Here is a 23,729-nt window from a genome sequence, read left to right on the forward strand (position 1 = left end):
ATGTTAACAGCTTGTTCCCTTAATAGTTTAACATGCCTGGAAATTCTTATTTTTCCTGAACGTATACTAAATAAACTTTTTAGGTTACGCCTAAGTAAACTAATCCTGACTCAATGAAATGTATCAAATTCCTTATTGTGATTGTCTATACTTTCAGGAAACTTTTGGTTGTCCCATTTTAGAAAGAAAATTTCCTATGGATTTAAGTTAATCTGGCAAATTCTCCACCATAAGAAGTAGCTAATGATAACACCAATAAAGAGTAAACAGGGAAGATAAATCTCTCCATTTGGACAATTAAAAGTACAATATTGGCTTTGGAATGAATAACCATTTTAAAGCAAATTTATTAAATACGTTTTTTTAAAGCAAATGATAAAATAAACATACAGGCCATGAGTGCCCAACAGAGTGGGAGAGTGCTTGACCCCAAGCAATGACAGAAGTTGGCCAGGTATCAGAGGAGGTCATGGATTTTCACAGGCTGACTCCATCAAACCGTGGGGCCATTTTCTCCGTTCCCTGCCCTCCAATCAACAGTTACATCTGCCCTCCCCCAGTACTTAGCCTTCCATTTTTATTCTAGGATATTTCATCTACATTCTGTGATTTATCATTAATTTACTACACACTCCCTCCCCACTAGAAGGCAAGTGATTTGAGACAGTGACTCTAACTTCTTATTTCTCAAGACAACCCTAAGCCGTAGGTACCATTAACATCTCCATTTTACAAATGAGAAAACGGAGACACAGTGAAGTAAAGTAAGTGGCCCAAAGTCACTCAGTTTACAAGTGACAGAGCCAGAAGACTAACCCAGACACTGTGACTGCAAAATCCATGCTGTCACCTTCTGGTCTCTCAAGTTTCTCATGTGTAAAGGGAGAGATGTTTTTCATCTAATATTTCTATTTGCATTTTATATTATTCTATGTTCTCATAGTGTAGCACAAACTCTATTGACTGTTACAATCCCCTGCTATCTATAGGGTATGTACAATATTACACAATCCTTTTTGCCTCAATAGATTTTCTGAAAAGTAGGTTGGATATTTTTTTCCTGAGAAAATTAGACCTTCTAGGTGTATCCTAAAAAATGTGGAGTTTCAAAGCAGACCGCCTGGGTTCAAATCTGGGCTCTGCTGTTACTGCCTGGCCTTGGACACAGTGTTTCACCTTTCTGCTTTATTTCTTCATCGGCAATACGGGCATGATAATGGTCCTGACTCCAGGGTTGTCAAGCCTAAATGTTAGCAGTCATAAAACACTTGGGACACACACATGGTGCTTAATAAATGTTACCCATTATTTGCACAACTATCTTTCGAAATATGGAACTTCTTCAAAATAGTCGTGGTTTCAGGATATTAGGACTCAAATGCTTTATGAAAGTAATAAAGCATTGCTCAGATAAGTTTCCACTGTATTTGGTGGTGTGGCAGGTTGTGGTGAACATCGTCTGGGAAACTTCAAGTGATTTGACTTGACCCTTGCTGTCTCATCTTTCTAAAATGAAGTGATCAAGTAACTTTCCCTTATAAAATCCTTCAAGGCTCCCCCCCTTGCATTTGGTATATATCCAGTCAGCATGGTGTTCAAGATCTCTCATCTGCCCTGCTTCTCTCTCTACTTTCATTCTTTTTCTGAATTTTTTGTCTAGTTTCCAGAATGTTCCTTATTCCATGTTCACGGGTGTTTCTCTGCTTTTCTACTAATTCTTTACTTTGCCTAATATGCTCTTCCCCTCATTTCCAGCACTCCTCTCTCCCTCCCCCTACCCAACCTTCTTCACTTAGATCCCATTCATCTCTCAAGGCTCAGGTCCAATCTCAACCCCTCCAGGTTGAGTTAGGTGCCATTCATACGTGCTGTCAGGGCAGTCTGCACTTCCCCGATCATTGCAATTACCAAAATGAATTCTAAGTGTTGACTGATGGGTTCATCTTCCCCTGTGTGACTGTGAGCTCCTGGAAAGCAGGACAGGTAATGTGCTTCTTTTATAAACCACCTATAACATCTTATCACAAGTATTTGCTGTCATGCCTGAGTGCATGAAGATAGTGGCTCCTTGAGTCAGAACGAAGGTTTATTCATCTTGGTACTCTCAACCTCCAGCCTATGCCTGACCCATGGTGGTGTCCAAGAAATGCTTGTTGAATGGGACGGTAACTGGAAATCTGCCACAGGATGGCCTGATCACCCTAGGATCGTAAACAATAATAATATTAACTACATAGCTTCCAGAGAGAAGTTCAAAGACACATGTTATATGTCAACGACTATGTGGGGATGTGACTTGATTCAGTGTCACTGAATAAATGTTACAGTGAGGTACACAATGCCTCCCTAATTTTAAACAACTTAGAGCCAGTTAACTTGATTGATTGGAGCATCCTGCTAAGGAAGGGAAGATGGCAAACGTGAGCTTTCTGAATTCTTAGAGTTATTCTGCCTGATGGATATAAACCACTTCCCAGAGGGTTGGCAAATAAAAGTTCAGTAGAGACAAAATAGATGGTTCAGTAATGACAAAATAGATGGTTTTCAGTGGGGGTAGTTCTGCCCTCTAGAGGATGTTGTGGATTTGTGTGAGGGGATCTTTGGCATCTGAATGTTTGGGGGTGTGGGCAGGTGTGCTATGGACATTCATTGGGTGGGACTCAGTTATAACAGAGATCCTGCAATACATGGGACAGTCTGCACAACAATGACTTGAGGTCCATTGGCCTGACTTTGCAATGTCCCGCCATTCCTTTCAGTGGAAAAACCTAACCCCCATTTTACTGATAAACTATGTTTTGCACTGCCTATATTATACACTGAATTTTCAAGATATATAACTACTGTGCAAATCAAAGGAAGATCAAACTTTGCTTTCTTTAGAAAAATCACATTAATAGCGACAGTGCAACTGTGGTGTTTGAGTTGCTAGTCTAGCAAACCTGATGGGTCCCTTTTTGGAATTGTCACATCTCGGTGATTCTTCATGAGAGGTTTGCATCTGAATCCTTTGTTTAGTCCAAGCCATGATATTTTGAAATAAATTATTTTCCTTTTCTTTCTCCTTTCTATTCATCATGAGGGCATGGTATTGATTTTTTTTAATTATATGTGTAGTGAGTGATATTATCTATGGATTTTATTTAAGGAGAGTTGAAGGGATGGCACAAAATATTTGTTCTCTGGAGAGCTCATGGGATGGGTCCAATAGAGCTGAGAATGACTGCCTTAGAGAGAGGGGCTGGCCCTCATGCTTTACTCCCCAGTGATTTCTTGCACTGAGGCAGCAAAACCTCAAAGCAGGTGCTTCCTGCTGTTTGAATGTTTTTGCCTACAGCTCCAGTACTGACGAGCTGTGGGATCTTGGGCAAGTTACTTGACTCCTGTGCCTCAGTTTCCAAATCTGTAAAATAGGAATTATAATACCTCCCTGTGGGGGTGGTTTGGAATGAGTTACAGCATGTAAATATTTAGAATAGCGTTTGGCTCATAAGAGCCCAGGAAAGATTACCTTAAAAATATCAAAGGAGCAGCATCTAACGAACATGGATAAAACCAGCCTAATGCCATAAGTTGTGTTCCAGAATGCTCACAAACATTTGTCCTTTCATGTTCCACCTTTTCTCTTTTCCTTTCTTCCTTCCTTCCGTTTCTTTCATTCCTTAATTACTTTGGCTAATTTGGGATGCCCGGAAGTCAGGCCACTTTCAGGAAAGCAGGAGATGAGAAGCCAGAGGCCCTCTGCTGTTAGGCCAGGCACAGGCACAATTTCTTCAAACTTGTTTCCTCAACTAGAAACCAAGGACCAAATGACTCTCTTAGGTCAGAATTCTACTCCAACTGGCTGTATTAGAAAAGAGCTATGGAGGGTGACACATGACAGTATGAAGTCATATCCACCTGGATTCCCAAACAACACCCGCAGGGGCCAGGCAGGTAACCAAACTGAGGGAGATGGGCCAGGTGTGGGAGAGACCAGGCAGGAGGCAGGCAAATGGCAAATGTCCTGTCTGAAAAGGGCTGGCCTGACCCCATGGCGGTACACGTGCCTCGGTGCAAGATCTTCCTAGGGTCACAAGAAGTCAGAAATCCAGATTCTTATGAGAAATATCCCAATTTTAAATCTGTGCAGGCCAAATAATACATCTGAAGTCTGCATGAAACCTATAGGCTGACACTTCTAGAAAAATTCACTTCCTTTGCTGCTTTCATGAGCCGCAATGCAAAACATAGCTTGTTAACGTAATTCAAAATCAACATAGGATTTTTCTTCACTTCAAAATATAAAGCATTAAGTAAAGACATTGCCTTTTATTGAATAGCAAATAGTATCATTAAAGAGATAAAATGAAGTGCTGTGATCTAAAATTTCAAATAGATTTCACGAAAACATAAGTATTTTATTTATTCTAACCCAGCAGGATATATGCCCAAATATGTAGTCATCAGACATGGAATTCAGTGGCACTTAAAATATGTAATATTAGGTGCTTATAACCAAGAGCTGGATTTTAAACTCCACAGTTATTATCAACATAAAAATTACAGTGTAACTACTAAATAATTAGTACCGTCATGTGGTAAATACATTAAATTACAAATCTTTACATCTGTACATAACTCATTTTACAAACAAATGTTTTTAAATGTCCAACTTTCATTTAAACACTAAACGTTGCTGGACAAAAGTCTGCAATAAATATTCCCTTGGGCGGACAGGGAAATGTTTTCACGAGATCTGTGTCACAATGGACATCTGAGTAAATACGTAAAACTTTCAACTCCTCATGTGGTTACTGAAACCTTGTATTCTGAAAATCCTCTTATATTTTAAACGAAATTTAGTTATTAATTTAAAAAGTACCTGTTCTCTTGAAGCTAATATTATTCATGGTTAGGTTGTCCCCAAAATCATAAATAGGTTGTTCACCGTCCCCTCAGCTCACTTAGTAGTTAATTTTTTAAGTGAACCTTCGATAATGACAATCAGGTATTTTTCTTTGCTTATTTATGTATCTACTTGTATTATAACTCACTAAACAACTTATAATGAAAAAAAGAACACGTAGCCCTTTTCTAAGCAGTAGAGTGGAGTTGTCCAATAAAACATCTTCAGCCAGTTTGTAACTTGAAAGTCGAAGTGCTGCATATTTTTAATAAAAGTACCATAAGTTGAAATATAATGATCACCATGTTTTCCAGGCCAGAAAGCAATTATCTAACAGCCATTCTGTGGAGCCAGGAACTTTAAGACTACAAGGTGCTGTATTTTCTAGCACTTTCCTCCATGACGTTGCTGGGTTCAAGGAACTTTCCTCAGAAATCCTTGTGGCAATGCCAGCAGCCCTCCACCTGTCTGCCATTGTACTACGTGGTGGACCTATAACCGTGGCCTGTCAACTGGAACTGAAGTCCGGACAGCTCTTCCCAGGCAGCGGGGGCTCCTGCTGCAGCGGGTAAGTGAAGTACTGGGGTGACACCAGGAAACCAGATGGCTGGGTCAGGTGGATTGGGTGGCCTGTGGTGTAAGGCGGGGGTGGCGAGGGCACCAAGCAGCCTGGCTCTGCCCTGGCAAAGGAGAACCTGCGGATGGAGCCCCCTGTGGAGCTGGAGCTGGTGGCTGTGCTGGACTGTCTGGAAGGTGCCCTGAGGCTGGTGGAGGTCAAGATCATGGGCAGGGTCTCTGTCTGATAGCTGCGGAGCGAGAAGCGGATTGGCTGCTGCGAGGGCTCCTTGGGTCTCAAGCAGGTACAGCAATAAATAGCCACCAAAGAGCCCAGGATGATGAAGGCAATGAAGATGGAGCCGACGATCAGGAAGGGAACGTAGACAGGCTCTAAAAGGCAAAAACAGACATACACAGAGGCTTGGACAAGGGTCTCCCAGACTCCTGGCAGCTCAGGATGAGCGGGGCAGGGGCTGAGTATTACTACCGTTGTCAGCCCAACTTCTCAGAGCTTATTCCCAGGACCTCTAAAGTGCAAACTATAAGGATGGAATATTCTTGCTCCTAGTGAGGAGAAAGCAAACTGACATTGTAGCCTCTGTTAGCAATTAGCCATCATATCGCACATCTGAAAGTCAGAAGGAACAGAATCTATCCTCCTGTTCACCCACCGGAGGGAGGGAAAAGGTAAAGTGGTTTGGTTACGGTAATTCTGGGCTTAAATCCAAGTTTTGGTAGTTTTATCACAGTGGGGCACTTAGGGCTCTGACCCATCTCTGAGGTTGAAAATTCATCTCTCATCCCAGGAACCTCCAATCTAAGCCTGTTACATGGGATCCCCCAGGAATTTAGGAGACTATGGAAAGAACAGTACAAAAGAATCCATAGTGGGCCCCAATTAACCATGTGTCCTACTGCATCACACATTGTTGTTTCTGGATGCTTCTTTCCAGAAATGATTTGGGGTCCCTACTCCAGCTGCCATGCCTCTGCCTCTCGATTTCCACCCACCTTTTCCACTCTGAGATCAGGCTGAACTCTAAATAGATCACGACACAGTTCTGGGTGTTGGTGGCCCAGGCTTTCTGTGAAAGCATCCCTCAGACAGAGCAAACCTCTGTTTCCTTCTCTCTCTACAAGGCAGACAAAATTTCCCACCCCAGAGGCACCCTGGGGGCAGTTCTCCGGGTGTCTGCCCTGTCTGATTGAGCCACACTCTGAGGCAACTTCCCGCTTAGAGGCAGAAGAAAGAAAACCTGCATTAACTAAGGCTGTACCCTGTGTCTGGCTCTCTCTTATTTATTATCTGACTCAAGTCTCATGGATTCCTTGTGAGGTGGGCATGATAAGCTCTATTTTCCAGATGGGGAAACCCACCAGAGAGTTTCTGACTTTCCCAAAAACACCCAGGCGGTCAGTAACAGTTAACTATCAACCCTCAGGATCTGTGGGCTCCTTCCTAGGTGTAAGCTCTTCAGGGTACCACCCATGCTTGCGTGTACAGTAGCAGCCTGGGGAAGGCAAGGCCAAAGTGACCAACTAACCACTTACTCAGCACCGTGCTAAGCGTTCATACACTCTCATAATGCGCATCCCAACTCCTCCGAGAGCAATATGCCCATTTTAGAGTTGAGAGGAGGCCCAGAGCAGTTAAGTAACTTGCCCAAGCTTGCGCAGCTGGCAAGCGACAGAGCCGCGGTCCGTGAGTTTGCCAGATGCCAGCCTCAGTGAGCGCGGAGACTGCCCCCGCTCCTGCCGTCCTCGGGCTCCTCCGAGCAGAGCAAGGAAGCCCGGGAAGGAGTCCCTGCTGCAGACTGGGCACTTACTCTGAGAGAGGAACCGGCCCCACGAGGAGCAGGGCCCCAGGAAGAATATGCATTTTTCTAACAAGCCAGGAGGGCCTAGACTCCCCTACGTTCCACTGAGCATCTTTTCTCCAGAAATCACTTCCCAAATCCTCTAGATTGGAAATTTTGACCTCCAAAGTTAAATTCCTTAAAAGTCGAACGGAGTTCTAAGGAAAAGCAGGCTCCCCTTTCCCCTGGGGTATCAGTCTCTGGGGGAGGGGGGCGCCGGCACCATTGAGTCTCCGACCTCTCCCCGCCTTTCCCGGCTCGGCCCTCCACTCTGGAGTCCCGGGGTGTCGCTGCTCTGAGCTCCGCCCGCTCGGCCCGTTTCCCGGCGGTAAAAGCATCGCCTCCAGCTCTAAAGGGTTTCCCTGAAGTTCCGATTCAGGTGGAAAGCTTTTTTTTTTCCAGGTGTAAAGTTGCTTTGCTGGGGTCGTGATTTATTCCGCTCTGAAGTGAGCGGAAATTTGACCCGTGTTTTCCGACGTGAGAATAGGGGGCGGGGAAGCCCCTGCGACCCCGGTTTCTAAATCTCCACCTCGAGGACCTGGGCATTTCTGAAAGGCGTGACAATAGGGGGTGGGCCGGAGAGGGTAATTCGATGCAGAGAAATGAAAGGAAGTCGCGAGAATGGGGCAGCGGTTTAGAAACGCTAGCAAAGGACCACAAGAAAAGGAGTAAAATGTGGCTGAAGTTCCTTAGCCCTGCAGGGCCGCAGATGTGCGCGTCCCAAGAGCTGCGTTCCGCGCGCCATCGGCGCTTCCCGAAGCTCCCGGAGCGAGCAGGGCGCGCAATGGAGCGCCCTCACCGCTCCTGAAAACCAAAGCGCAGCCTGGCGCTGCCCGCCCCCCCCCCCGACCCCCCGCCCAGCCATTCTCCCCACCTTTCGAGTGCCCGGGAGCCCCAACTGTCTTCCCCAGGGTCACCCAGCGCAAGCCCCGCGGTCTTCGCTGCCCCTTGCAAACTTTCCCTGGGGCCGCCGACCCGCGGAGACTGCGCGTCTGGCTGGAATTGGGACTGCAAAGGAATAGGGCTCCTGGACCCGAAACGCGACCACCCACTCCTCCCTTGATTCCCCACCTCGCTGTGTCCACTCTGCGCAGACCCAGGAAGGCCTGGCGCGCCTGCCCACGTGCACACCCGCCCGCGTGCACAGCCGCCGGCGGCCGGGCGGGTTCTGCCCCAGATGGCCCGCACTCACGCGCCGTGATGCCCGGGTGCTCCAGCTCGCTGCGGTCGTTGGTGCAGCCGCCCTGCTCCAGCCGGGCGTCGGCCGCGGCGCAGCAGTAGCGCAGCGCGCAGGAGCCGCAGCAGATGGTGGCGTCCAGCGTGTCGAAGTCCTCCGGGCACTGGAAGCCCTCGTGGTAGTTGCCCTGCACGTCCACCCAGCCGTGGCAGTACTCTCCGGACTGCTGTGCCCCCGCCGGACCCCAGCGCAGCCAGCCCAGGAGGAGGCAGAGCGCCAGCAGCGCCCCCATCGCCGCTGGGCGTCCTGGGCGGCCGGGAGGGGGTCGCGGCTGGAGAGCGAGAGGCTGAGGCCGGGCGCCCGGCGCAGCGCGGTTGCGCCTCCCGCGTGGGTTAGCAGGGGCCGGGGAGGCGGCAAGGGCTGGGCTGCGGGCTCCGCAGGCCGAGGATCAGCATGGTGCGCAGGGGCGAGTCGGCGAGGGCCCGCGGAAGGCGCCGGCAGAGGCTGCTGCTGCTGCTGCCCTTTGCCCGGCTCATAATGCTCCTGGCGCGAAGGGCGCGCCGAAACCTCGGCCACCTCCCTCGCCACTCCTCAAAGGAGCCATCGCGCCCGGGGCTGGTCACTCCAGGGCTGCACGGCGGCCCGACTTGTGGCCGTCGCCGGGTTCCCGAGCCGAGGCCAAAAGAAGAAGAATTTGAGATCCCCCACGTGCGTGTCCCCGGACCAGCGGCCCCTCCGCCCCCGCCCCTATCTGTCACGGGAGCAGGAATCAGCCTGGCCGCGGCCAAGTACAAACGGCCTCCCTGCTGCTGACAGCTCAGCCTGCAAAGCGTCCTTTAAAAAGGAAGAGGGAGGGGGAGACAGCGAGGGTTAAGAAAGAGTCCGCCCTCCCGGGTCGCGCCGCTGGAGCTAATGACCGCGGACGCGGCGCGGACCGCGGGGCCTCCTCCGCTTTTCCACGGCCACCCCCGCCCCCGGGCTCCCCCAGGACCCAACTCCAAACCTGAGGGGCTCAGGCCCTCCCACACACACCCCACCCTCCGCACAGCCCAAAAAACTCCGCAGAGTGAGGGAGAGGGCTGCCGGCTTTCTGTGTCTATCCACTCGGGTTTTGCTTTTTACGGATGTGATTAAAAAAAAAAAAAAGAAAAACGAGCGCGGTGATTGAGGTTTTTCGAATCTTCTGTCGCCTGTTGCACAGATCCGGACTCGTTCCCGGGGCACCGATTCTAACAGTTCAGGAGGGGTAACAGGATTTTTAGGGGCTGCCAACATTTGCACTGAGGTTTCCATCCACGTTTCTTTCACTTTTCTAAGAGGGACGGCACATTTTTACAAATCCACCCGCCCTCGCACTCTATCCTGCACGCCCCTAACCTGCGCGCCGCCCGTGAAGCCTCGCCGGTCCCCACCACCAGCCAGGGCAGCGCGCGAAACCGCAGAGAGCTCGACTTCTCGGTTCGCGCCCGCAAAGGAAATAAAAGGACAAAATTGATGATAATTGAGCAGCTCTGAACTTCTGTTCGGGCAGAGAAACACATTTATTTAAACGATGTGTCCCCTGTGTGCTATTTTCAGGGGCACCACTCCTTTAGCGGCGTAAGTGTCTTATGAAACTGGTGTTACGTGAAACCTGGGCTAAACTCAAGAATTTATTTTTACTGCATCTTGAACTTCCTCTCATCGTTTACTGGTACGTGTGAATATGTTCCGCGTATCTTAACCTATTTGTCAAACGCTGAATGCCCGTGTCACTGATTTAGATGTTGGCAAGTGGACTGAAACAAAACAAAGTTTGCTGCGCACCAGCAGTAAAAGTGAGCGTCAAAAGCGTTTACCACGCCCGCAGCTTCCCGATGGTCCGAATCGGTCCAGAGAAGCGTTTTTTTCTTTAAACTCTGAATAAAACGATTTCTTTTTAAAAATCTAAGTTCAAGTATACTCCAAGTGAAGAATTACTTCTGATTTCTGATTTTAAATATTGAGATTAGGGTTTCGTTATAAGAATGTAAAAATAATGTCCAACATTTCAGATGTTATCGGACTGTGTAAATATTTAACTTTATTGCTGTCTTAGAAATAGATACTTCTTGGGACAATAATAAGCTATGAAGTAAAGCCAGATTAAGTTTTTAAGGCTTTTATCCACAAACAACAATGGGACAGTTTTTCTTGACGTAAGAAACTTAAATTAAGCATGTGGAAAATTGTTTTGCAGGAATTTTTTAGTTACTGTGTTTTTATTTACCAAAACAGCAAAAAAAATGGTTCTTACCAGACTTAAAGGGGTTTGATAAAGTTGTTTTTCAGGAGCTTTGTTTGGATTGTATATATCCCGAGCAGTTAGGGGGGAAAGTCATTTAGAACCACAGCAAAATGAAGACATAGGGACCGTAATAAGATAATGAAACTACAAAGACGTGTTTACTGCTAATAACTTTCCCAGAACCACACCTCCTGATACTATTTTTGTTAAATTTAGAGGCGTTCCCTTGCGTCACAACTGCATGGAGGTCTGCAGCGGCCACGGCAGCCTCTGCTAGCCCCCGGGCAAGTTCCTCTCATTACCCAGCTGTTCTTTGATAGCATTAATATTTTAAGGAGTGATTTGTTGGTGCTTACCTCCCATTAATTACATTCTCCATGCCACAGAGGGATTCTTTTCCTTAGGACACCAGCTATAATTAATTCCCTCATTCAAAGCCCCTGTCTATTTGACTTATTTAGAGGGCATTTCACTCAAATTTAGTTGGATGATATTTACTAGTGGAAAATAACCAAACCTCCAGATTACTTGATACTCCAAAGATTTGATGTGTGTGAACATTAAAACAACTGTGCGCCATGCTTTCATGTCTAGATCCGGACCCAAAGTGTCTTTACACCGTTAAAACAATCAACTCAGGGGTTTGCACATGGGGGAAAAATGTGTTTAGTTCCTAGTCATAGAAAATCTCCTCAAATTTTACATGGACAAATTTTAACTGCAACAGCAATCTTCTCAGAATGCTCTTTGCAAACAGTCAGGGAACATACACTACTTTTTAGGTTTATAAACATTCCAAGTTTCTGTTATTTTGTTATTTTTTAAAACTCAAGGAAGATTTAAAAATTCTCGCAGGCCCCCCTCAGAGACTCTAAGGGGAGGACATGGAGATGGAAAGGAAAATCTACAGCATCTGGGGTATTACGTAGAAGTTTTAGAAATTCTATATTTTTCCTTATCTCAGTAACACAAACTCCATATTTTGGTGAAGAACACAATCCTAAGACATCATTTCCTCAGGCTACATTCTCTTGTGGCCCTGCCTCCAGAAAAGTCTATAGGAAATGAGTTAAATGATATGATGTCTGCGATTTGCTTTAATAAACACCGGCAAGAAAGAAAAAAGAAAAGAAAAAAAGAGAGACAGAGAGAAATAAGGAAGGGAGGGAGAGAAAGAGAAGGAGAAACAAGAGAGGGAAGGTGGGAGGAAGGAAGGAAAAAAAGATAAGGAGAAATGGAGACGTGAAGCCGGGATGGATGGATTGACAACATGTTGGTAATTGTAGCTGGATGAAGGGTACTTGTAAAATCAAAATGCAATTCTCTCCATTTTTATGTATGAATAAAAATTACATCGTAAATTTTTTTAATCGATGGGAGTTGGTAGGCATGAAACTAGTCCTGGGCCATATTTTTAAATCCTATCCTGTTCTCTTCTCTGTTTCATATTCTTTGGAGCAGAATGAAAGATTTAAGAAAAGCAAAAGCAGAGAAGTTAAGGAAAACAGGGCAAAATGGATGCATCAGAAAGGGTTGGGAACTGAGCTGCACTCAGGAAGAGGGGAGAAAAGGCCAAAGGATGCAGAAATGAAAAAATAAATACATTAAAAAGGACCATTAACTTTGACTATGGAAGTCCCCTCTGGCTGATTTGCATTGGATCCAGAAATAAAATAGAAAACAAAAAGCTTCTCAGCCCTCCCTCAATTTCCTTCCTGGCGAGACTTGTTATCACTACCCTTCCTTTCATGCCTTTGCTTCGTGGAATTCTCTTCCTTGGATCACTCACTATACATCTCTTACTCCAGGACTGTGTCACTCTGAGTTATTCGAGAGGTATTTTTTCTCAGATTTGCCTTGGCACATATCCACCACTAGAGAAGAGCAAGGTGCCCCGAAGGATATTCACAGAGCCGGGCAGCCCAGCCCAAGCCCGGCCCCTCCCCCGTCCTGCGCGTTAGCCAGCCTCGACTCTTCATTTATAAAGAGGGGATTAGACCTCGGGCCCTTAGAGCAGTGTTTCTGAAACCGTAACGTGCATACGAATCACCTGGGAGCCTTGTTAAAATGCAGATTTGATTCCCAGGGTCTGCGGAGGGGCCTGAGATTCTGCATTTCCAACAAGCTCCCAGGTGATGCCAAGCCTGCTGGTCTGAGGACCATCCTCTGCACCCCTCTGGGCCTCCTCTGTCCTTGTCCCCATATGCAGGGAAGGAATGAATAGAGCCGAGGGACGTTTTCCCCTAAAGCCCATTTCTTCCTTTTCCATCAGTCTGGGCCTGGGATCCCAGCAGTCCCACCCAAACAGACCCAATCCTTCTTCTAGGGTATGCAGAAGGCTCCTCCTGGCTGTAAATTGCTCTAGGAAGAGATGGGTAAAAATTTGTAAATGCAAGTTAGGGTGTTCAAACACATACATGAGAGGCCTCTGCACAGTGCAAGATGGAGTTAGGGATGGGAAGAAGGAGAGGGCCAGGCAGACCCAGGCTTGTAGCCTCCATGTCTATTCTTGCCCTGGCTCACACATGTTAGAGTGGGCCTGTTACCAAGCACATCAATGGGACTCAGTAAACAGTCAGAGAGAGAATAAGTGAATGATTGAATAAATGACAAAATGAGTGTTTTCCCTTAGCAGTTCCATAGCATTTACCGCATCTCATTGTAATCTGGTGACAGGGCATCTGTCTTCCCCATTCCTTTGACCTCCTTTTTCGTTATTGTATCCTGGGACCTAGCAGAACACCAGGTACATACATAGTGAGTGCTCAGTAAATGTTGAGTAAATAACTAACTGTAAACAATAAATGACCGGTTGAGAACTTGTGACAGCTGAGTAACATCCATCTCACTACTTGCTGCAGCAAGTGAGTATCTGGGTGCCGTACCAGTGGAGAGTAGAGTGAATTTCTGGGATAGGGGATTTTTGTAAAGTCAACCCCTGGTGATTTAATTGTAAATGTAGCTCATCAAGAACGGTCCAGTGCATCGGCACTGCTAGAACGGGGCAGTCACCAGCCGATCCCCCATGGAGACAGTGCTGACACTTGTCCAAAAGAATAGAGGTATATTCCAGAGAAAATCAGCCAGCACAGTAGAAAGAATATTCTAGTTTCAAGTCAGAGAAGTCTGGGTTTGAGTGTGCCTCCTTCTGATCACGTGACCTCGAGCAAGGTCATTTCAGCTGACTGAACCTCAGCTTCCATTTCTTTAAAATGAGCAGGGTGGGAGGGACTAACTCCTACCTTGAAGGATTGTTGCAAGGATTCAAAATAAAACATGTAGCAAGTCTGGCACCGACTAGGGGCTTCAGAACCAGTAGGTATTACCCACCACCAGCTGGTTTGAATCTATAGTCAAATAATCATGGCAAGTTTCCTGCTAACTAGAATAGGCCTATGCCCTGCTTGATTCTAGTGGATTATTTACAGTTCTCCATCATTCGTTCCCTTATTCATTCAGTACGCTCATTCATAACCGCTGGCAATTGAATATTGATTATTCATTTTTAGAGTTGGTCTCCTGAGACATGCCCCAAAGCTAGGAGCAGAGGGGGATAAGGGTGGGTTTCAGATGATCACAGTGTAGGGACAGGCCCTGCTGGACAGGCCTTATTTCAGTTGGGCTTCTACAAGGTGTAGCCCCAAGCACAGGTGGGCATTTAATAAGTATCTGATTAGTCTGTGATTCCATATTATGTCAGTAGAGATGTAATTTATTAACCTGGGCTCCTGGCATCTTTCCAGTGCATGTATAATAAAATGCCATTTTTCATGCAGAAATATAAATTAAATTAATTGGCATCCGTATTTAATTGAAACTTCCTTGACAGTAGATGGATTCTCCCCCAACGCCACCCCTTTCTCAGCAAGGGGCATTTCCTTCTGCGTGCTTGCAGACTGAAGAGAGGCCAGCCCCAATTCCTGGGGCTCCCCAAGGAGTTGGTTTTCAGCAGAGTTTAGAGCAGCTCTGAAAGTGAACTGACCCTGGAAAAATGGTAAGTTGCTGCTCTGTGGCCATGTGTTCTTTGGGTGGGGGAAGGTGTTTAGAGGAGCAAGAAACAGAGGGTTCTTGTCTTATTTCTGTCTTCTTACTCCCCCTCTCACCTCTGCCAGCCTTACAGAATGTTTTGAAAAATTTTGTCACCCTCAAAGTTTGTAAATCATACGGAATTCTTTTGAAAGCTACTATATAATTGCTGTCAAACGTATCTTTTAATTTTTCTCCTTTTCAAATAGGCCATATTTGGTTAGCTCTGTTGGTAACATAAGGGGCCCCAATGAGGCAAAGGTCCTAATTTTCACCCCATGGGTCAGCTAAGTTTCCTCTGTCTCAGGAATACAGAATGCACACTTGACCTTGGCTTACAAACACCTGCTGTGAGTTATTTGAGGGCATCAGCCAGAGAACTTGGTTGAAATAGACAGGATCAAATATACCACGGGGAAAATAACTCAGTGTTATCCATGCCTACAGCAAATGGGTCAACAGCGTTATCTTCGTAAATATCAGCGTTTCATATCTAGCACTCATGTGCCCTGCATCCTGTCCTCAGAACTGTGCTTTGGAATTCTTTCTGCTCTATCAGCTCCACCATCTAATTTTACCCAACAATTCATTTTGTACAATCACTCCACTTTCTACTTCTTTGATGTAGTTTTTGTAATCAAGGACAAGAAGAAAACTTGTCCTTGGTATCTTTTTTTGGCTTCTCCACTTAAATTGAGCTTGAAGTGGAGACCACATTTGTAGCTGTCTGCATAGCTATTTCAATTTAGTATATAAAAAACTAGGATTTGGTAATTCTTTAACTTATGTGCCATTCTGCCTGTTCCATCTAGAACTTAACTATTTGTCAGCCTCAGCTCTCTTGAAGACAGGGGAAGTTCAGGAAATAATCTTAACCGCGCGCACACACCTACCTTGTGTCCTAAAAAGGCATAAAAAGTCACAGAGTCTGGTACCAAATTTGGTTTATTGATAAGAGAGTGATTTATCACCTCACACAGGGCCTATCTTTTGATCCATTCTGTCTCCCTTGACTTTTCTCTTGTCCTGAGAAGAATTCCTCCCCCTAATCTAATAGTAATACCCAACTTTCCCCCATTCCATGTGGTCCTGGAGGGACTGTCAATCATGGTGCTCCACTCCTGGCCAAGGATTGGGCATGAGATCTTAGTGAAGCAATCAGAATTCCTTATCTCCTTGGACTTTGCGATTGGTTCCAGGGGTGTGCACATGATTCAAGCATGGCCAATCCGAGTTTTTTCCCGTGAGGTTTGATATGTGGACAGTGAAGGAGAGGAAAGCTAACCATCCTTTTAGATTTGAACTGTGGAGATGTTTGCTTGGGGCAGTTGAAGACATGATCCCTGCCTTGTAGAGTAGGCCTAACTGAGAAAAAGGCCAACTCGCAGAGTCAAGAGAAGAAGCAAAAGGGAAAGACATAAAACTTTTCAGTCCTTGGATCCAGCTGTGCTTGAAGCTTGCACTATCCTTGTCTTCCCTGTTACATGAGAAAATACACTCACTTTTGGCTTACACCACTGTGGGTTGGGTTTTGATCACATATAACTTAAAGCATCTTGACTACTTCAATAAATATTATGGAGACAGCTTTAATAGATAACTGCCGCTTGACCTTGGCCGGGGGGTGGGCAGTAAAGCTCTCAAAACAGAACGATATGAAAGCACAGCATCTGGTGCTATATTGTGAAGGGACAAATGTTTCATTCACCTCATTAGGCCTTTAGGACAATATATTTCAAGCTGCAGGTCATGATACATTGGGTGGATCATGAAATCAATGTAGTGGGACATGAATGGCATTTTTTGAAAGATGATAGAATAGAACACAAAATAGAGAATACATCACATGTGTAAAGGTAAGCTTGATTTCAAGACATTTTATGTCAAGTGTATGTGTAAGTATATATGTTCTGGATAGTGCTACAAAGTATCTTTTCTACTGAGGGGCATGAGCAAAACATTTGATAGTTTCTGCTTAGAACAAAACTGCATCACAACAGTGAAGAGAGCAGAAGAATCCAAATATTTAGCACATTACTATTCCTATGTTCTAAGAAAAGGAAGCTTCCTGTTTTCCACAACTGATGCCCTAGTACTGACCTTGCTGAATATGCATGTGGAAGAAGGATGGGTGGGAGCCATGCATGGAATTAAAGTAGGTAATTAAAGGTGCATCCAGCTCTTCTAGATTAAAGGCTGCTTCCTATTCCTAACTGAGTGACTAAGTCAATTTATTCAGTTAGTTGAAGTTCCTCTCTTTATCAGGGCTGTTTTGCCTCCTGGTCCTCCTCCTGGGTGGAAGGGGTTGGGGAGAGAAGCATCTTACCTCAGCTGTGAGGGCAGGAAAGAGAGTCTGGAATGCAGATGTTGCTCTCCAGATTCTCAGTTACCTGTCACAGGGGCGCTGGTCTGACCTGGTTTCTAGAATGAGTCCACTGAAGAAGTCTGGGGTTGGCAAGCATGTGGTTTATACTCTAGGCTTAGAAAGGTCCCATGACCCTCCTTTCCCCAGCCCCACCTCGGCTCTCACTGGTGCTGTGGATATCTTGATCCTCCCTCCACCTCTGCCTCAGGTCTAGCTTGTCATGAGCAGCTGATCCCTGGTCCTTGGCTATGGGGTAAATCACCCTCAATGTAGCAACCCGCCAGCCAGCACCATCAGCTCTCTTCTGTGTTGCCCTATATAGCATGAGGGACCTTTTAGATCCCCACAATACATAGGAGCCAGAAGAGGTTCCAGAATGCTAACTCAGTCTTTCTCTCTGCCTGTCCACCCCTCTCTGCCACTTTAACTGGCTTCCTCACATTGGAGCAAGGCCACCTATCATGGCTGTCTCCCCTAAGAGTACCAAATGGAAAAGGGGCAAACCCCACTCTGCTTTTGACTTTACTCTGAATTTTCTGACACCCTTCCATTTCCCTGCTCCCTCTGGGACTTTGGCTTGGAAAGGAGTAACCAGGACACACTTATCTCACCAATTGCTTCTTAAATGTGTCCCCTTCTGTTACCCACACTCCACTGGGGCCTGAGAGGGCTAGCTGTCCATTTTTCCCATGGGTCAGGGACTGTCCTTACATCATTTTCTGAGTTCTTTCTACCAGTGACTTATCATAAGCCTGAAGACACATAGGCATATGTGTCTTACTTTATAAGTACTTTATACTTATAAGTGAAGGAGAGCCTAAGGAATTTAGAAAATCCTCAAGATTCTCAAGACCGTTGTTTCTCTATGGACTTAAAAAAATTTTCCATATTGGTTGTCTAAACTTGGGCATTGACCTTTTCTTTTCCTTTCTTTCATGTTTTAACAAATTCTGAACACCCTGAGTAAATGAGTGCCCTTAGCTGGCTAGGGGGAAGGTTACAAAAATTGAAATATGTTGTTTAAATTATTGACATCATTTAATAAATATTATCCTTTTACAAGAATAATTTATGTTCATAATTATCATCACATGTGGTGGTCATCTTGAAATACATTTAGGTATTTTAAATACTTAGTGTCTCTACACATAAACACATACATACATTCTCGGTATTTCCACCGTGAGATTTTGGGATAATTCCTCATCATTATTTATAAGAGTGGGTGGGCTTTTATAAGCATGGAATTAGCCCTACTTCTCAGTCCAAAAAAGAAATTTCTAGACAGAAGCCAATGAAAATTTATTCTTCTAGATGAGTGGTCAGCAAACTTTTTCTGTGAAAAAGCTAGATAGCAAATATTTTAGGCTTTGTGGGCCATATGGTCTCTGTCGTAACTACTCAGCTCTGATGTTATAACACAAAGACAGCCATAGAGGAACATACGTGATGGGACGTGGCTGTGTTCCAGTAAAACTTTATTTATGGACACTGGAATTTGAATTTCATGCAATTTTCACTTGTCACAATGTATTTTCCTTTTTTTTTTTTTTCAACCATTTAGAAACATGAACACCATTCTTAACTGTGGGCTATGTAAAATAGGCAGCAGTCTGGGTTTGGCCCACAAGCCATAGTTCGCCAGCCCCTGCCCTAGATCCCCCTTTTAAATTGAGATATTTTTATTTCCTCTCTCCTCCCATTAAGATGCAAGTCAATGTAGCACTGGCAGCAACCAAGGCCAGTTTTAACTTACTGACTTTCCAACCCGCTCCATCCTTGTTGGCACCTACAAGAGAAATGCTACCACACATCTGCATCAAACAATGAGTATGTTTCCTGGATATTTTGAGGACAACTTTCCAGATTTGCAAAATACAGTCAACTGACCCACAGAAACTCTTGATGCCTCCTCACCAGTCCCCTGAGTTCCTTCCCTGGTTGCACACTCAATGAGAGAAGCCACATCATGGAGGACTCTGCTTAAATGGCAAGAGGAGAAGGTGGTGCAAGATCAGTCTGCTGAGACCTCCATCTTTGCTGAGCTGGGTGGCATTCCTGCCAGAACAATGTCCTGTGACAAGTCACTGGAATTGTCTTGTGCTTTTGGCAAATCCATAAGAAGAAAAGTGAACTCAAGAGTGACATAGAGGAAATAATTCAAATACCAAGATCTAAATCTGATTTCTTAACATCCAGGCCTCAAAGGGATGCATCATGAGTCATTAAGAAAAGCTTGTATATGGGGCCAACCCAGTGGCATAGCAGTTTAGTGCCCTCGTTCCACTTCGGCGGCCCGGGGTTCACTGGTTCAGATCCCGGGTGCAGACATGGCACTCTTTGGCAAGCCATGCTGTGGTAAGTGTCCCACATGTAAAGTAGAGGAAGATGGGCATGGGTGTTAGCTCAGGGCCAGTCTTCCTCAGCAAAAAGAGGAGGATTGGCAGCAGATGTTAGCTCAGGACTAATCTTCCTCAAAAGAAAAAAAAGAAAAGCTTGTGTCATAAATTTGTACAATCTGTTTAAGAAAAAACTAAGTTTATGATACAATTAGAAAATGTTCCAATCAAAATAGTTGAAACATTCACTGTTTTGTTATTTTAAATCAGCTATCTGGAACGTTCAGCTATCCAGAACAACTCATTCCCAGCAGGTCTGGGATACCTCTGTTTTAGTATAAAATTGCCTTCTGGGAGATTTGTCACTGTCACTCATAGTTTAGGATTTGCAAGAGTCATTTATGGCAGTAGGTGTGAGGTTAGATACAACTAATTTCTATATAACACTATTTTTATTACCCAAAGAAAATTCTAACTAAATAAACCAACGTGTGAAATATAATTTCTCACCAGAATTACACTGGCCATCAGCCTCCTGGCCATCATTCATTTTCACATTACATAATTTAAGTTAATTGAATGAAAATATTCTAACATCTTGATGGTATAGCTAGACCTCAGAGGTTTCATTATAAGAAGGAAAAATAAGTTATTCACACAAGAAACACTCTGTTTAGGAGAACTTCATATAAAATGGCGATAATTAGTGAACATTGGGGTTTTTGATTCATTAAAGGTAACTTTTTGATCACTTTTTTGTAAATGAAACATTAACTTATTTGCATTCAGTTAAGTTATCGCTATAGGTAAAAAAAAAAAATCCTCTGAATATAAAGGTCACAAAATGACAGTTAATTTTACATTACATTATTTGGTGTGGAGGGTCTTTCTGAATACTGTTTAAGCCCCTACTTTGTGTCGGGTACTATGGTAGGTGTTTGCCATTTGTTACCTTGTTTAATAGTCACATCAACCTTATGAGAAGACAGAACTTAAGTAACTTGCCCAATGCACCTATGTTCTCACTGACTCCAGAGTCTAAATCCATCCCCTGGGTGGTCCACTCACTATGAGACTGCCACACAGTGAGAACAATGGGGAAATAGTTCGTTAATTAATTGGTTGCTTTATTTACATGATACAGAAATTCGAATTGATTCATTTTTCTCGATAAATAGATTATCTTTTTGCTTTTATTCAATTCACCCAACATAGTTTGAGATGTAGTCTACTGATTAGCTTCTACTTGGGGAGCCCAGGCCCCCAGACAGTTCTTAAGTCACTTGGCAGATTTGTAGTAAGCTAAGGACTTAGGCTCCTCAAACAGCCCCTTCACACTGAACATTATGCACACCTTAGCCTGGCTGACAGTCTAAACGTGCTAGTGTTGGAGGACTATGGTCACTCCATAGCTTCATTTTTTTTAATTAAAAAGCTCAGATTTCAAGGATCACAACTGAACTAAGCTTTCATCCTTGGATATTTCTTTCTGCAATTAAAAGCAATTTTTTTCAGTAATAGATTGGTTACGTAGTATATTAAAATCGACTTTGGAGATTTCTTCTTTCATTCACATTTGTGTAATATTCAACCCTCACTAAATGTTTCGGGTTGAAAAGTGATTGGCCTCTGGAGCAGAGTTATTGCATAGAAGGAAGAATAAATAAATAAATAAATAGAAGGAAGAATAAATAAATAATAGATAACTTATATCTAGTCAGAAATCATTTTGCCCTGAAGGAGGGCAGAGAACACTCTGTGAAAAGGCCATGAGGTTGGTTATACTGGAGCAAGCAGTGCATGACGCACCTGAGATGTCAGAGAAAGAGATGGAGACCTATGTACCTTAGCATGCTAAGGAGTTTTAATTATACCCAGAATGTGAATGATGTTTATTAGGGAAACGGCATGATGAGATTCACATTTTTATTTATTTATTAATTTTTTTGCAGAGGAAGATTAGCTCTGAGCTAACATCTGTTGCCAATCTTCCTCTTCTTTTTTTGTTCGAGGAAGATTAGCCCTGAGCTAAGATCTGTGCCAATTTTCTTCCACTATATATGTGGGTCACCAGCACAGAATAGCTGATGAGTAGTGTAGGTCTATGCTCAGTATCCGAACACACAAATCCAGGCTGCTGAAGCAGATTGCACTGAACTTAACAACTACTCCATGGGACCAGCCCCAAGATTCACATTTTTAAAACATCACTCATATTTCAACAACTGAGTATCATATAGATTGCAATCTATGAAAAATTTTTCATGAAATTCAACAAATTACTGGCACAGCTGGTTATCTATACAGAAAAAAATACATTGGATTTTTACCTCACACCATACATTCTAATCGAAGACACTGGGAAATAAATGGTTAAGCAGGTCTGTAATTCATTCTCTCCAGTAGGAGAATGAGGAGCAAGGAATCCAGGAAAGAGAGAACATGGTCTCATCTCTTTGTAAACACACTAATGACAGACATCTTGGCAAGTGAATTGATGGAATTTGTGAATGGAAACGTCCCTATCTGTGGAAGGCTTTTAGCAGAATAGATCTGGTTGTCTAGAACTGATCACGGTAAACAAACTTGAGATCTAGGGATTGATGGTGCATAGACGGAGAAATTTTATTTTCAAAATGACCTCCCTCTGTACAAGTGACGTGAATCTCACACATTGCTTAGAGACTTCATGTGTTAATCTGAAGTGCATCCAATGTGGCAGGAAAGGCTCTGAAGAGTGATATTACTAATCCCTGACCTCCCCCTGCTTTGCCTATGCCTCAAAATTACCTGCATCCTTTGAATTATGAGTAAAGCTTAACACTGGGTGAGACTTCTGATTCATGTGTGTCTGATTTGAGAATCTGATACTTCGTATCTGATACTCAGACACTATAAAGAAGTAAAAAAAAAAAAAAAAAAAGACCCTGCCTGGTAGACTTAATTTGAAATATTAATCTACAAAATATATAAAGAAGTCCTGCAAATGAAAAAATGGGCAAATTACATGAAGAAGCACTTCCCAGAAGAGTTAATGATTGGCCAAAACCTTATGAAAAGATGCTCACTCTTATAAGCAATTAGAAAAATTCACATTAAAACCACAATGAAATGCCTTTGCATACTCACTGTATTGCTTAGATGGCAAAGATATGGAGAAATGGTAACATCTATACACTATTGGTGGGAGAGTAAAATAGCTTCAAAAATAAATTGCCACTATTTTGAACAAGCCCTAAAATGTACCCTTTAACCTAGAAATTCCACTCCTAGATATAAACACTAGAGAAATCCATGTACATTCTTTCCCAAGGACACAACAATGTTCATAGCAGCACTATTTGCATCAACTATAGAATGGATAAATAATTTTACGTATATTAACAAGATGCATTATACAGTAATATAAATAAATGAACTACATTTAACATGGGTGAGTCAAAATCATACTATTAAGTAGCAAAATTGAAGACTACGTATTATACTTTACCATTTTTCTGTGGTTAAAAGCCAAACAAAATTTAACATTAAAATCTTAGGGATACATACATATTTGATAATGCTATCTTAAAGAAATAATCACACAATTAAAGATAGTGTAGTAAATAGAATAATGGCCCCCCCCCAAACACATCCGTCTCCTAATCTCCACAACCTGTGAATCTACCTTACATGGCAAAAAGGACTTTGCAGGTGTAATTAAATCATGGGTTTGAGATGGGAAGTTGATCCTGGACTGTATGGCTGGGTCCATCGTAATCACAGGGGTCTTGTAAGAGGGAGGCAAGACTGTCAGAGTCAGAAAGGAGATATGACCCTGGAAGCAGAGGTGAGAGAGAGAGGGAGAGATCTGAACAAGTTATCCTGTTGGCTTTGAAGATGGAGGAAGCAATGAGCCAAGGAATATAGGCAGCCTCTAAAAGCTGGAAAAGGCAAGGGAACAACATTTCCCCCGGAGCCCCTAGAAGGAAAGCAGCCCCGCTGAGCTATTTTACACTTCTGATCTCCACAGCTGTAAGATAATACGCTTGTGTTATTTTAAGCCCTAAATTTGTGGTGACTTGTTATAGCAACAATAGGAAATTGATACACTATGAGAATGAGTCAAGAGCTTGAGACAGTGAACTTCCATACAGATGCAATAATATGGCTTCATGTACTAATTCCTAAGTTAAGTGAAGTCTTCATGAATATTTTATAATTATGCTTCATAACTTACATAAGTCATATTCTTTTTTGAAAGTATCAAATATT

At 43.8% G+C, this 23,729-nt stretch overlaps 1 protein-coding gene across 1 annotated transcript; it reads right to left on the reverse strand.

Annotated features, from left to right (window-relative positions):
• Positions 1 to 4,296: 4,296 nt before the first annotated feature.
• On the reverse strand, positions 4,297 to 8,771 carry SHISA3 (shisa family member 3). Its single transcript, XM_070612938.1, has 2 exons — positions 8,495 to 8,771; positions 4,297 to 5,836 (listed from the first exon to the last, which is right to left on the reverse strand). Exons 1-2 carry the CDS (start codon positions 8,769 to 8,771, stop codon positions 5,397 to 5,399), a joined length of 717 nt encoding a protein of 238 aa, XP_070469039.1. The 3' UTR covers positions 4,297 to 5,396.
• Positions 8,772 to 23,729: the final 14,958 nt, after the last annotated feature.

This window comes from Equus przewalskii, chromosome 3 (assembly GCF_037783145.1).
Source record: "Equus przewalskii isolate Varuska chromosome 3, EquPr2, whole genome shotgun sequence".
Taxonomy (NCBI): Eukaryota; Metazoa; Chordata; class Mammalia; order Perissodactyla; family Equidae; genus Equus; species Equus przewalskii.

What these genes read in the sequence shown, in the direction of transcription:
- SHISA3 (XM_070612938.1), bottom strand. Translation starts at nt 8,771, where the DNA reads ATGGGGGCGCTGCTGGCGCTCTGCCTCCTCCTGGGCTGGCTGCGCTGG. An exon ending in GCACCCGGGCATCACGGCGC is followed by an intron (nt 5,837 to 8,494) that starts GTGAGTGCGGGC and finishes TTTGCCTTTTAG; the next exon opens with AGCCTGTCTACGTTCCCTTC.